The 15,351-nt window shown below is 42.0% G+C and overlaps 1 protein-coding gene and 1 long non-coding RNA gene across 2 annotated transcripts in view; one reads left to right on the top strand and one right to left on the bottom strand.

The window, feature by feature from the left end:
* Positions 1-12,443: 12,443 nt before the first annotated feature.
* LOC140507237 (uncharacterized) lies at positions 12,444-13,864 on the bottom strand. Its single transcript, XR_011968255.1, has 2 exons — positions 13,727-13,864; positions 12,444-13,462 (listed from the first exon to the last, which is right to left on the bottom strand). It is a non-coding gene; the product is annotated as an uncharacterized lncRNA (long non-coding RNA).
* A 692-nt stretch (positions 13,865-14,556) lies between these two features.
* The window catches only part of SMS (spermine synthase), a 65,496-nt gene continuing 64,701 nt past the window's right edge, over positions 14,557-15,351 (top strand). The window contains exon 1 of the mRNA XM_072615277.1: positions 14,557-14,736. Coding sequence (XP_072471378.1) covers positions 14,688-14,736 — 49 coding nt within the window. The 5' untranslated portion in view covers positions 14,557-14,687. The remainder of the gene's footprint in view (positions 14,737-15,351) is intronic.

Here is a 15,351-nt window from a genome sequence, read left to right as displayed (position 1 = left end):
TTGTGAAGCTATATAAAAGATAAAGTCCAAGAGATGTAGCATAGAAAAAGAAGGGGTCATGGAAAAAAGAAGGTAGAAGGAAAGACTTCATGTATGTCCATTGGTCAGGAACCACTGAATGCCAAGAGATCTAGGAGAATGCCCCCAAATGCATTGAGTGGATGGCCGCTCCTATAGAAAGCTATGGAAGAACATGGACAAGAGTGTCAGATTGAGAAGGATCTCCAACCCAAGAGGGACTTCTTATACTGATGAAATTACCAGACCAAATAAGTGTTGAAGTATCATCGTGCATTAAAGTAAATTTAATTTGTCCATGGAGATGTCTTGCATTATGGAGAATTCCAATAGTTTACCGGGGTAACTAGGATGTGCAGTGGATAGAGTGCTGGACCTGGAGTCAGGAAGACTTATTTCCTGAGCTCAAATCCATCCTTAGACACTGGCTGTATGATCCTGGGCAAGTCACTTGCCCCTCTTTACCCCAGTTTCCTCATCTGTAAAATGAACTGGAGAAGGAAATGGCAAATCACTCCCGTTTCTTTGCCAAGAAAAACCCAAATGGGGGCACCGAGTCAGACATGACTGAATAACAAATAATGGTTCGTATGCTATTTTATATGACTATTTTTAGTTATATCTTTAGCATTCTATTTGTTAACTTGAAGAAAAGAAAGAGGTGACACTTCTTTGAGGAAGTTTAAAATGATGGATAATTTTAGCTTGCCCCTTTCCAGTATGTTTTAATGTCACATAGGGGTGCAGAGACAGAACCATCAAGGTGTATCATACATTTCAAGAAAAAGCAGGACCACAGTTTAAGTTCATCGAGAGATAAAACTCCTAATGGAGCACACATTCAAAGATGTTAAAACATGCATTTAAGCACCACTAAGAGTCTGGCAGTAAAGGAGAGCTGGAGGGTGATATACAAACTCCTCCCAATGCCTTCTTTTACGAAGGCCAGAGACTGGACTCTTCAGCCTATTTTAGCAGCATCTGCTGCTTGGCCTGATTTTCTGCCTCCTTTTGAATGATGTCTCCCAGGCTCCCTTCTCTCCCACACCCCTCCTCGTTAGATTGTAAGGTCCTTGAAGGTAGGAACTGTCTTTATTAATTATTCCCAGAACCTAGCACAGTACCTGGCACATGGTAGGTAATTAATATATGTTTATCAGATTGGATTGGAATTATATTTGAGATGTGCCCCAAAATACATAAGAACACATAGTGACCGATTGTCCTAATTAAAAACACGGATTGACTATTTCTTGGATCCTAACATTTACTATTTACTAGATAATACAGGAAAGCATAAAAACATTAAAACAAAGAGCCATGGGGCTATTTAGGCCAAGTGGCAGCAATGGGAAATCTATCAAGGCAAGATTTAAAAATATTTGTGAAGAGCACTTTCATTTATTTATTTTTTGCTTTGGAAAAGCTGTAAGGAGACCCAGGAACAAAGAAAAGCGTGATATTCAGTATTGCTTCCTCTAGGCCAAACTGTAATCTGTCCCTATTCATTTTTTTTCCTTTTTTTTAAAACAGAACAGTCCTTTGCCTGTGTAATGAATCTGTGGTTTTAAATTGACACTTCCAATGGTTTTCTCTAGGCTTAGTTCCATCTGCTCGAAAAGAAAACAGCACCTCTCTTCTTAACTATCACCTAAGAACAAAGTCTCTCTGTAAAAGCAGTGAACTATTTTTCAACTAACATTTTTCTAGAACAACTTGAAAAAAAAACAAACCTGTAACTAACATAATCTCCTCCTTTCCAGTGAGTCAGTCCCACTTCCCACATGAGAAAACACATAAAAGTCTCCAGCCATATTTACACTAAGGATTTGGGTTTCCCGAAGAGGAGAACAAGGCAACTACGTGGTGCAGTGGATAGAAGACTGGATAAGTCAGCAGGACTTATCCTCATATCTGGTCTCATTCACTTACCAGCTGTGTGGCCCTGGGTAAGTTACTTAACACTGTTTGCCTCAGTTTCCTCATCTGTAAAATGAGCTGGAGAAGGAAACGGCAAATCACTTCAGTATCTTTGCCAAGAAAACTCCCAATGGTCACGAAGAGTCAGACACAACTGAAAATGACTGAACAAGATGAGAAATAAACTTGAGGTTGCCAGAAAGACCACCCCCTTGACATCCCATCTCCAATATTTAATGCCCTCTGTGACCTTTGGCAAATCACATAACCTCTCTCAGCTTCCACTTCATCATGGAGAAAAGAAAAGAGATCAGGATTTCTGGTTAAAGTAGTGATATGAAAGCTCATAGAGGAGACTCACTCTCCCAAGAACAACTGAGAAAATATCTAAACTGAAAAAAAATGGAACATCCACCATCAAGTCCAGAACTAAACTATACACACACGAATATATACACATATATATATACATACACACATACATACATACAAACAGTGCAAAATGTACGTTTGTCAAAAAGACTATTATATGGACAACTCGCATGGGGCAGGCGATCACATGATGGTCAGAAGAAATGATACAAGAACACGCTCAAGGTCTCTCCCAAGAACTTTGGATTTGACTATGCAACCTGGGAGACACTGGCACAGGACTGCTCAGCATGGCGTGCCCGCATCAGAAAGGGTGCTGTGCTCTTTGAGCAAAGCAGAATTGAGACAGCACAAAGTAAACATAGGATGCACAAATTTGGGATATCCACCCCAAATGTTCACACGGACCATCTGTGCCCAACCTGTGGTAGAGCATTCCGAGCTCATAGTGGTCTGATCAGCCACAGTCCGACGCACTGAAATTTCACTTTACAGTAGTGATGTCATTTTGGACCTCTTTGAAGATGAAGGACAACAACCAACCAATAACCAACATGAATTATAGTACCAGTGGCTTCCAGACTATGGAGAGAACAGGACAAAATACCTGGACAAGAATGCTGGAGGAGACAGAGTCTGATCCTTGCACAGAGTCTCAATTAAAGGAGTGAAGTTGTAAATATGACTAAACAGAAGAAAACACAAAACACTCTCAACGAAGAAATATAACAGTTGAGAGAAGACCAAGAGGTAAATCTAGAAGAAAAGTGTAATTCTACAGTGAGAGCAAAGTAGAGCCTCAGAAGGAAAAAAAGTGACAAGAACTACAAAAGTGGTTGCAAGAAATGAAACAAGAGATAAAAAATGAAATCATAAATGAAATTTGAAATCTGAGGGAAATACAGGATGGAGGGAAATAGCAATCGTGAAAAAAAAATTTGAAGTTTCTCTAATAAATTCTTCATTTCTCAAACATATAGAGAACTGAGTCAAATTTATAAAAATAAAAGCCCTTCCTCAATTGAAAAATGATCAAAAGATCTGATCAGTTTTCAGATGAAATAATCAAAGCTATCTATAGTCATATAAAAAAATACTCTAACTCACTATTGATTGCAGAAATGCAAATTAAAAGCATTCTGAGGCACTACCTTATACCTATTAGAGTGGTTAATAGGACAAAAAAGGTAAATGACAAATATTGGAGGGAATGTGGGGAAAATGAGAAATTAATACACTATTGATGGAGTTTTGAACTGATTCAATCATTCTGTAGAGCAATTTGAATCTATGCCCAAAGGGGCATAAAATCATGCATACCCTTTGACCTAGCAAACCTACCACAAGGTCTGTATCCAAAAAGAGATAAAAACAAAAAGGAAAAGGACCTATACAAACAAAAATATTAATAGCAGATCTTTTCTGCACGTAAAGAATTAGAAATTGGGGGGATGCCCATTGATTGGGAAATCGATGAACAAGTTGTGGTATGTGATTATGGTGGAATACTATTGCACTATAAAAAATGATCATCAGAAGGCTCTCAGAAAAGCCTGGAAACACTTGCATGGGCTGATGCAAAATGAAATGTACTGTGTACAAAATAACAGAAATATTGTAAGATGATCAGGTGTGAATGTCGTAGCTATTCTCAGCAATACAATGATTCAAGACAACTCTGAAAGACATGATAAAAAATGCTATCCATCCCCAGAGAAAGAACTGATACTGTCTGAATATAGATTGAAGCATACGCTTTTCACTTTCTTTATTTTTCTTGAGCTTTTACTGCGTCTGTTTTCTTTCACAACATGATTATTATGGATATGTTTTGTATGACTAAAGATGTATAACCTATATTGATTTGCTTGCCTTCCCAATGAGAGGGGAAGTAGAGGGGGAGAAAGGGAGAGAATTTGAACTCAAAGTTTTAAAAACAAATATTAAAAATAGTTTTTACATGTAAAAAATTTTTAAAAAGGAACATCAAACTCTCTGAAGACTACATTCAGACAAAAAATCTGGGGAGAACATTTTAAGAAATCATATAAACCCATTCAGATCTTTTGGTAACAAAGGACAAAGTAAAAGTAGAAGAAAATCCAACATGAGCCTCTGAAAGTTTAAACTAAAAACCCATAGGAATGTCATGGCCAAAATCTAGAATTTTCAAGTCACAGAAAAAAATTATCAGGTAACTAGAAGCAAAGTTCAAGTATCAAAAAACTGTCAGCATCACACAAAACTATGGCACAACTATTAAAAAGGAGAGCAAATCTTGGAACAAAATTTTCCAAAAGACAAAAATATATAGACATATAACCAAGAATAACTTGCTCTGCAAAAATGAGTGTAATCCTAGGGAGGAAAAATAGATTGATCTTTAATAAAAGACTCTCAAGCATTTCTCATGAAAAAAGACCTGAGCTTTGAAAGGCAACCAAAGAAATCAAGAGAACTCCAGAAAGGTAAATAGATTTGAGTAACTAGAAGGGCCTAAATAATGATGAAGTACTTACACAGTAACAGGGGACAAGGAGACAAATTTTCTTTAGAATCTCACTATCATCAAGGGTCATAACTCACACAGAACCTTATTCAGATTGTGTTCTCTTGTGTTGGCTTTCAAAAGAGGAAGGGAAAGGAAGGAAGAGGGGTACACTAGAGAAGATATGATGAAGAAGGGGGAAGTACTTCCTATTTCTTATACTTGGAATACTTCGGAAGAATATTCACACATGAAGGAAAGGGTGGTAGAAACAAGCATGTCATGAACCTCAATCTTTTTTTTTTAATTATATTTTTTAATCAGCAAAAGTCTGCCTTTTTTCCCTCCTCTCTAAACCTCCTCCTCTCTCTATCCCACCCCAATTGAGAATGAAAAAAACCATAACAAGACCAAACCTCTGTTCCTAATATATATAGCCAACTAAAACAAATTTTGCACTGAATGTGTCCAGAGAAATATATCTCAATTTGTTCTCTATCAGGAAATGAAGAGCATGTTTCATCATTAATCTTTGGGAATTATGGTTGATCACTGGAGTTCTTAATTCTTTCAAAGTTATTTGCCTTTACCATATTGTCATGACTGTATAAAATGTTCTCTTGGTTCTGTTTAATTCACTCTATGTTCGTTCATATAACTCTTCTAGGGTTTCTCTGAAACTATCCTCTTCAATAACTTTTGCCACACAATAATATTCCACCATATTTACATACTATAACTTGTTCAACCATTCTCCAGTTTGTGGGTACCTACTTAAATTCTCATTCTATAACTCAAAAAGCTATAAATGTTTTTGTGCATCTTTAGTAAGAGTTTGCTTCATTTAGGATGAATCCCTTTCTCCACCTACCTCTCTTCTAATTCTCCCTTCTCCTTTTCTCTCCTATTTCCTTGTTGAGTAAAATGTATTTCTGCATTCAACTTCGTGTGTGTGTGTGTGTGTGTGTGTGTGTGTGCACGCGTATGCAATATGTTTGTATTCTTCTCTCTTTTGACCAGTTCATATGGAAGTGAGCTTCAAGTTTAAGCCTCCCCTGACCTGCTTTTCCTCTTTTGGTAGATGTCTACTTGCACAACCTAGTTATGTGAGACAATCTTCCCTAACCTTCTACCCCTCTTTCCATTCTTCTCTTAAGATCATCAAGAGACAACCACTCCCAATGCCTTGACTAATTAGAGTCCCTCTATGATCTCTGTTGATGATTCAGTTCAAAGTTTATTCTTCTTTATTCCTTTATCATTTTTCTTTCATGTTTACTTTTTAATGTTTCTCTTAGCTCCTGTGTTTGAACTTTAAAGTTTCTTCAGAACTCTAGCCTTTTCATCAAGAATTCTTAGAAGTCTTCTATTTCATGAGAGGGCTATTTTTCTCCCTATAGGATTATATTAAGTTTTGCTGGGCAAATTATTCTTGGTTGTAAGCACAAATTTTTTCCCTTCTAGAATATTGTATTCCAAACTTTCCTCTTTTTTTATAGGTGACTGCTAAATCTTGCGTTGTCCTGACTGTGGCTTCTGAATATTTTCATTATTTCTTTATGATTGATTGAAGTACTTTTTAAAATTTTGAACTAAAAGCTCTGGATTTTGGATATTTTCCTGAAAAGTTTCATTTGAGGGTTTCTTTTGGGGGGGTGACCATTGCATTCTTCTATTTCCAATTTGCCATCTGGGTGGTTTATTTGAATATTTCATATTTAATGTCTAAAATTTTTGTTTGTTTTTGATTATGTCACAATAGTTTAAATTATTTTTTTCTCTTTAATTTATTTTCCAGGTCAGTTATTTTTGCTATGAGATGTTTTACATTTCCTATGATGTTTTTGGTGTTTTGACTTTGAATATTTCATATTGTTTCATGGAGTCACTGGTTTCTATTTTATCCATTCAAATTTTCAGAGAGTTTGTTGCTTGGGTAAGGTTTTATACTTCTTGTGCTAAGCTGATAATTTCCTTTCCAATTCTTTCTTCCATTGATCTCATTTTTTTTTCATTTTCCCCTAGAAATCTAGTGGTTTCATTTCATTTATAAAAACATTAGCTCCTTAAAAAAAAATCTTGCTTCATCTTTTCCTAAAATTCTGGTTTAATTTGTGTCCAACCTGTATTTTTCTCTGAGGCTCGGTTTATAGAAGTTTTTGTCATTCTCTTCTTTTGGGTTTATATTTTGAACAGCCCAGTCACCATAATATCTTTCTGTGGTGGAATTTTTTCTTTTCTTTGCTCATTCTTCCAGCCTGTTGCATACTTTAGACTTAACATTAGGACTGGGCTCTGCATACTTCTAGAGGAGAAGTCTGGATGGTTGTCTTACTGCTTTCTTGAGAGGTATCAAGTGTTCTGTTATTCTAGGCTCTCAGAGACCGTCCAGACCAGGAAACTGCAAGCTTTCATTGCTCTTAACATGGTCTGATCCAGGTCATAGTCTGATCACTGCCCCTCCTTCCTACCTTCATTTCAGGTTTGCAAGTTCTTGACATGGAATTGGTTCTGAGAAACAGTGGATTGTTTCTGGACTCAGCTACTCTCATCTACTGGCCAAGTTCTGTTGGCTCTGAGGCACCAAACCACAGGCTTCCTTTTCATCTGGGATTTCTGACTTGGTCATTTCTCTACAGGCTTCAGATAGGACTAAAAGTTGGACCTGAGGCCCTGTTATGTTCCTGGGCTTGGACTCTTCTAAAGTTGCTAGCTTTCCAAACTTCATCCTAGGTCCTGTAGCTTCTGAATGTTACCCCTGTGCACAGGTCCCTTTCTGCAGCTTACCCTGGATCTGTGACTCAAAACTTTGTAGTGAACAATGAAGAAAGCTACTGATAGGTATGAGTTTACATGCCCTACCTTGCCCCAGCATGGGTCTGCAACCTCTTCTTGCCCTGGTGCATAATTTCTCCCTACGCACCAGAGCTACCCTGTCTCCAGCGTCCATAGATTCTCTGTCTGCCTCCTCATGTCAACCTGAACTAGGAAATGACTGATTTTTTTCTTGGATTTCCTCATTAGGATTCTATCTGGTGTATTTCTAGATCTGTTTGGAAGAGTTCTTGTAGGGACAAGTTTGCTGTACTGCTCCTTGCTATTTTAACATCTTGGCTTGACCTCCTCACAAACCTCATTCTTATCTGAACTGGAAAAAAAGGATAGTGTGTGTGTGTGAGTGTGTGTGTATGTGTGTCTTCTTCCCCCAAAAAAATCTATTTAGAATTTTAGCCTTTTTCATGCTTTTCTTTTTCTTAGATTTGTCTAGGTCTAAACCTAGGATGGTCTTCATTAGAACACTGAGGTCCCTATAGATTAGAATTTTTCCATTTTCTCCTCTCCCTAATCCCACCTGTTTCCTTACTGGGTTTCTTTTCTTTTAAAACTAATATCCAGAAATATTGATGATTTGAAAGGCAGTTTTTGAAAAAATATCCTTCTACCTTACTAAATAGAGCCCTCTCCTATCATTAAAAAAGTCTTCCTCCTTTTCTCCTCTTTTCAATCCTCCCTCCCTCATCCTCATTTACTTCTGTACAGGCTCTTCTGGTCCTGAAAAATCACACGATTAACTTCCCCTCATTGTTAGCCCTCAGTTTTACCTGGGCAGATCACACACTTCCCTTTGTCCTCCTCCTCCTCTTCTTCTACCCCTTTACCATGCACTTTCTCATTTTGTAATGTAGTCCCACATCATTGATTCATCTGTAGATGAGACGTCCCAAGGTTCGGTTGATAGTGGCCCAAGCCTGCCTCTCTGCTATTACTTCCACCTGGTTTTCCCCTTCATCTCCTGTGCACATTTGGAAGAAATCTCTTAGTAGTCTCTTCACTCTCACTCTGCTGCTGTTTCGGTCCTTGGCTTCTGCATTTATTCACCCCTCCTGAATTTCTGTTTCTGAGGTTACTGGATAAGCAAATAAGCTCTTCAGGACTGGTTTTCTTACTAAGAATGTTTAAATGCCTCTTTATTGTTGAATACTGAACCTTTATCATGTATGGTAAGCTCAAATTTGCGGTGTAGGTTACCTTGGGCTGCATCCGGAGCTCCCTTGCTCTTTGGAAAGGATAATTCCATTCCTTCTTGCATTTTCAAATAGTCTTGTATCATTCAAACAGTTCTGTATTATTTGAATTCCCTTTTCTCCCCACTGAGGTTTGTTGTTCCTGGATTGAATTGTAAAATTCAACTACTATGTGTTTTGGAATTTGTCACCTTGGTTTTTGTTCATTTATTTTTCTGGAAGTGATTTACGTGTTCTTTCAATTAGTAGTTCATTTTCTGTGTTTAGAAGTCCTAGGTGGTTTACTTGTATTATTTCTTACATTACGATGTTCAAGTTTTTTGACTTGTCATGTTCTTCTGGGAGATCTACAGTCCTTAGGTTGTCTCAACTATCCTGTCTTCCAGTCATATGTTTTGCTTAGATAGAGAGTATATTTTCTTTTACTTTTATTGCCTTTTACTTCTCTTAATTATCCTTTATTTTCTTGTATTTCCATTCCTAACCATTTGTCCTCTCTTTTGTTTCCTTTGTGAGATTTGCCATTTCAGACTCCAGTTTTTCTGACAGTTATTTCTGCTGCGCAGGCCACGAATTCCTCTCTCATAATTCTCATTTGTCTTTTAAGCTGCTGAGAAACAGCATGTTGTGGTTTCTTGTTGGGTCCTTGGTCTCATCAAGCGTTGAGTCATTTCTTTATGTTTTGTAACATTTATTCATAGATTCCTGAACACATTTACCATATTTTTTTCTGTTAATGTTTTCTCTGATGATTTATTCATTTGTTTGAAGTCTTGTTCTTTCTTTTGAGATCTATGGCAATTTATTCTTTCTATTCCCTTCTTCCCCTTCCTCCCCCTCAGTGACTTCCTCCGCTCTAATAGTGGTATACTTGAGGACTGGATCTTAAAACTCCTTAGCTTCTTTCCTCATTGGGCATTAGTTCATGTTTGTTTGTTTGGGTTCCTGGTGTCCTACACCATGGAGACAGCTTGAAGCTGCTTAATCTTTGGCACATAATGTGAGAGTTGTAAGGATCAGAGAAAATGTATCCTTCAATTTACTAGTCAGATCTATTGTCATTTTTAAAAAGATGACTAATTTTATTTATTTTTAAATGAATTTTTATTGATGTCTGTTTTTTTAACATCACCATAATTTCTCCTTCTAATCCTCTCTCTTCCTCCACTTCTAGAGAGCCAATCTATAAAACAAGCAATATTTTTAAAAGACAAAAGTGTGTGTGTGGGGCATGAGAAGGGGAAAAAAATCAGGATGTGACAAATACACTGAGAAAACTTGAAAATGTGTGAAATGCTTGTATATTTTATACTTCTGCAAAGGGGTGGGATTGGGATATCTTCCCTTATCTCTTTCAAACCATTCTTGTACTTTTTAATTCACTCTTAATTTTTTTGTGGTGGTTCTTCCCATTTACACTTTAGTCGTCATTGCGTACATGGTTTTCTTGTCCCTATTTACTTTCCATCAAAAGTTCATGTCTTTCCACGTACTTTTCTGCATCACATTCATGAACCACAAATTGTTTAGCTAACCAAACCCAGCTGATACACTTTATACTTTATCTCTAATTCTTAATTGTCACAAAAAGTGCTGCTATCAATAATTTGGTGTCCTTTGGTTTTAAGCTATGATGACTTTTGTAAATTCCATCTGATCTGCAAGGTCCTGCCTCTTCATCTAAGTCTCCTTGCCCCCCACCTTCAAACAGCTGCCCTATACTGAAGTTGGCTCGTTTTCTTTCTTAGCTATACATTTTTTGAAGATATGCTTCAGTGTGTCCTTATTACATTTCTTTTGCCTTCCCTGTTTTACCTTACTTTAAAGGAACTCACTAAGATCTGTGCTTTACCTCCTTTCTACAGGTCTTGCCCTCAAGACTTACCGCATGGCTAAGTTTTCTAAATGGAAGGAGTATTCTGCAAAGGCAATAGATGCCATATTCTGACATAAGATGAAATTCAAGCCACACTAATGACTTACACTGTCATCCTAGCATTCACAAGGGCTATTATGAAATGAATACTACTTCAGCCAACTATGTTTACTTACGAATATTCATTTTATGTCAATCAAGCCTGCTGGGAAAGCTATGGTGTTGGCGTCTACTTTTTATTGCTACGTCCTTGAAGCAGACCTTGTCCTTGACGGTGATAAAGACAGCACAGGAACAAAAGCTTGGCTGTCAATGCTATCTCTACAGCTCGTCACATCAGTGGTTTCTCTAGTTTATGTTTTAACTACTGGTTGGTACTGGCAGAATTACGGGCAAGACTACTTAGTCAGGGATTACAAGGTGATAGTGTAAAGGCTGAAAAAATATATGGAAGTCAGCTAAACAAGTTAATAGTAGGAAAGGAGAATGAATATAGTGTATCACTTTTGGAAAACTTTTGATTAAGTATCCCACAAATATACATTTCAAAGTCTTAAGAGAACAAGTAGGTGGGAAAATGGAATAAAGAAAATCTTAAAAAGGAAAATTTAAGCGATAAGGAATGAAACGTTGAAAAGAAAAATTTTAAGTAAATGTAAAAGAGGGTAAATGAAAAGTCAATCCCTCAACAAGCATTTATTAAGTACCTACTATAGGTCATGCGTCCTACTGGGCTCTGGGAATCCAAGTACAAAGAATGAAACCAGCTCTGCTTGAAAGCAGCTTGCATTCTAATATGAGAAAATTATATGTACACACACGCATTTACACATTTTTACATATATGCATATGCACATATACACACACACATATGTGTATGATATATATATATACACACACACACGTATACATATGAAAAATAGAGGAAAGTACTGAATTCCAGCATGTGTGATGATCAGTGCAGAGGAACTTGTTGGTGAAAAACAGACAGCCAGTTTGACTGGATTGCAAAGTATGAAAGAGAAATTAATATCCACTGGGGCTAGAAAGACAAGTTGGGGCCAGGTCATGAAGGCCATTAAAAGCTAAACAGAGGGACTTCTGGGTCACATGACCAACAAAATGAAAAATTAGACATTTTCTTTGATCCTCTCCAAAACACAAATTAATTGCCAAAGATAAAGCACCTTCAAGTGTCTACATGATCTTACAGGCCTAGGGAACCTGTGACCTCAAGATCACATATCCTTCTAGGTCCTCAAGTGCAGCCCTCTGACTGAATCCAAACTTCACAGCACAAATCCTCTTAATAAAAGGATTTGTTCTGTAAAACTTGGACTCCGTCAAAATGCCTCACCCAAGGACCAAGGGGGACACATGTGGCCTTGAGGTCACAGCTTCCCTATCCCTGGTAGGACACCAGGAACCCAAAAGAAGGTTTTAAAAGATGAACTAATGCTTACCCCCACCACTCATCATACTACCAGAAGTGAGGTTGTACTAAATACCCAAGGATGGGACCTATACCCCAATCTACCAGGGCTATGAAGATTCCCCCACTTCAGGCTACAGAAGTTTGCTGAAGCTTCAGCTTGACCTGGGGCAGCAGCATTGTGTACAACTGAAGACTTCTGCAAGAGATTAAAGGAACATAGGACAGAGTCAAGGTATATGTCTGGGATTGGAATGGACCTCAACCCCACATCCCAACTCATAACTTGAAAAAAAACACTAGAGACAAATGTAGAAAAATAGAAAACTGTCATTCCTTTAAATGTGAATGGATTAAATAATCCAATATGGAGGGTGAGTTAGAGTGAGTAGTCCAGGCTAAAGTCAAGATTACAAACTGTCCACTGTGAAAAGATGGTCGTGCCTTCAGTAGAACTAAGGAAACAGGCAAAAAGGAAAAGATAATAAGTTCCATTTTGGATATGCTGAGTTTACAATGCTTCTTGAGACATAGTCTGACATATACAAAAGCCAACTGGTGAAGCTGGATGGAAAGATGGGGGAGACATCTGCATCCCAATGATGTTCAGTCCTTGGCAGATGAGAGATACCAAGACAGAGGTAGTAGACAGAGAGGAGAATAGGGCCTAAGACAGGACCTGGAGGAACACCCACCATTAGAGTCATCATATGGATGAAAAGCTAGCAAAGGAGACAGAGGAAGAGCCAGAGAGGTAGAAGCTGAAGTCAGTAAAAGAAAGGCTACAAAAAGCCCAGGGAAGAGGGAGTATCCAGGAGGACAGAGTGGTGCACAGGAGAGCTAGAGAAGAGTGAAGCCATGTCCGATGTCTTCAGTTTTACCATCCGTAAAGTGTAGATGAAAAAGAACACCTGCCTCTCTGGATGTTGCGAACATAACGTCACATAATGCCTGTAAAGTGCTTGCCAACATGAGATTCTGTATGTTAGTTATTTAAATAGACTTCAGTTCCCAGTTTGGGAGGGTGCTTCTGCATCATTTTCTTCCAAGTGTAAAAATCTTTCTTTCACTCCCTTTTCAAGATTTTTGACAGTACAATCCAGATGAACACAGCCTTAGGAAAGGGTGTCCTCCTAGGGCCCAGAAGTTCTGCTCCCTTCTCTGGGGCCTTACTGACCGAGCCCAGCCTCCTCCATTGGAACAGGAGATCCCTGAGGGGAAGAGACTGCATCCCTCTTGCACTTGGTTTAGAGTGAGGATCTGAGCGGGTGCTGAAGCTTTTTCAACTACATCCACTGAATTCTTCATGCATGATCCTTGCGGAAAAGAACCTTAAAAATATCAAATACACAATAGGAGGTTAAGGGTGCAGTGCTTTAGAAACTGAGGCAGAGCTCTGGACCTTCCCAGGGCATAAAGGGCCGGCACAGACTCCTGACCCTCCGTAACCCCGAAGCCCACATCGCGCTCCCCAAGAACTGTTTTTACTGTCTGAACCGGGCCCGGAGGTCCGGCGGGAGGAGAGCCTGGGGGGTGGACACGAGCACGTGCAGCTCTGCGCCCCAGCACGGGCACGTTCCGTTTGGCTGTCTTACCTTTCACCTGGAGCAGGGTCAGACCCACGGAACGGACGGGAGAAGGCTGTGCGACCACGAAGACCCTGCAGGGGCATAAATGAGGAAGACCGAGGGGGTGCTCAGGGGGTGCTCACCGACGGACGGCGGGGCCATGGTGGGCACTGACCCCGGGATGGAGCCCGGGGGAGCTCAGGAGATAGACCACGCTCTGCAGGGGGCCTTGGAGGGTTCGGTCTGGAGCCCCTTCTCAGGTCACTGTCTGCCCCCCTTACTGACGATCCTGTGAGAGCGTCCGGCGGGGCCCCGGGGAGAGCCTGCAGCTTCGGGTGCCGGGAGGCCGGGAGGGGGCAGTGCCCGGCGGGGGGCAGCGCGGTGTGCACACGTGCACACGTATGTATGTATGTATGTATGTATGTATGTGTATATATAGGCAGCACTTGTGCTTTTATACATGGCCACCCTCAGCTCCTCCCAGAGGTGGAGGTGCCCTCACTTCCCCCTTTGGGGTTAGCGGAGCTCCCAGAGGCGCCCTCCCCCTCCCCCTCCCCTCCGCCCCCTTCTCCTCCCTTTCCCCCCTCCCCCCTGCCCGTCCTCCCCCTCCCCCCTGCCCGTCCTCCCCCTCCCTTTCCCCCCTCCCCCCTGCCCGTCCTCCCCCTCCCTTTCTCCTCCCTCTCTTCTCCCCCTCCCCCTCCCTTTCTCCCCCTCCCCTCCCTCTCTTCTCTCCCCCCTCCTCCCCCTCCCGTCCCGCCCCTCCCCCCTCCCGGGTGACCGCAGCGGCGGGGCTGGCTGGCTCGCTGGCGCCGCCCCCACCTCCGGGCTCGCCCCGCCCTCCCTCTCCCCGGCCTCAAATAGCGAAGCGCCCTGGGCCGAGCAGCCTCACGCACACACGCGCACACGCGGGGCACACGCCGCAGCCGGAGCAGCAGCGAGCAGCCGCAGCGGCCGCCTCCACAGGCATGGCACTGGGCTCTACCTCACTATGGCAGCCGCGCGACACTACACCCTCGACTTCCAGCTCCGGGCCAAAGGTACCACGCGGTGCCCCCCGCCCCCGGGCTGCTCATGCCCTCCCCCCCCCCCCCCCCCCCGGCCCTCCTCTCCAGCCGGGGGGTCTGCAGGGGCCGCGTCGCCCGGACCGAACAATACCGGACCGCCCGGCGCGGGCAGGACTCCTTCCTCTTCCTGCTCCCCTCCCCCTCCCCGGGCCGCCCCCACCCGGAGGGCCGTCCTCCCCGGGGCGCGCCTTTTTGTGTCCCCGAGGGAAGGCGGGCCGGCCCCCCGGAGCCCAGCAGGCCGGCGGCCCGAGCTGGCCGCCCAGGCCTCCCCGCGCCGTTCGGCCGAGCCGGGCCTGGCAGCTCGCCCGCGCCACGCCGGCCCTGCCTCCTCCCCCCCCTCCACCCCCCCCCGTGCTGGCTTCTCCCCCGCCCCCCGCGGCCCCCTCGGCCACAGGCCGGCCTGACAGGTCCTTCCCCCCGCCCTCACCTCCTTTATTTGTGTCGGAGGGCGTGCGCGTGTGTGCACATGTGCGGAGCCCCGTCCGCTCCCCCTGCCTCTCCTCCCCGGGGGTTCGGCGGACCCCAGGGCGGTGCGGAGGGCGGCCTGTGCTGCGTGCTCGGGGAGCAGGTTGTCAGCTTCCTCTGCTC

The sequence above is a fragment of the Notamacropus eugenii genome, chromosome 5 (genome assembly GCF_028372415.1).
Source record: "Notamacropus eugenii isolate mMacEug1 chromosome 5, mMacEug1.pri_v2, whole genome shotgun sequence".
NCBI lineage: Eukaryota > Metazoa > Chordata > Mammalia > Diprotodontia > Macropodidae > Notamacropus > Notamacropus eugenii.
The sequence above is the reverse complement of the archived record's forward strand: the minus strand, read 5'-3'. Positions and strand labels throughout refer to the sequence as shown.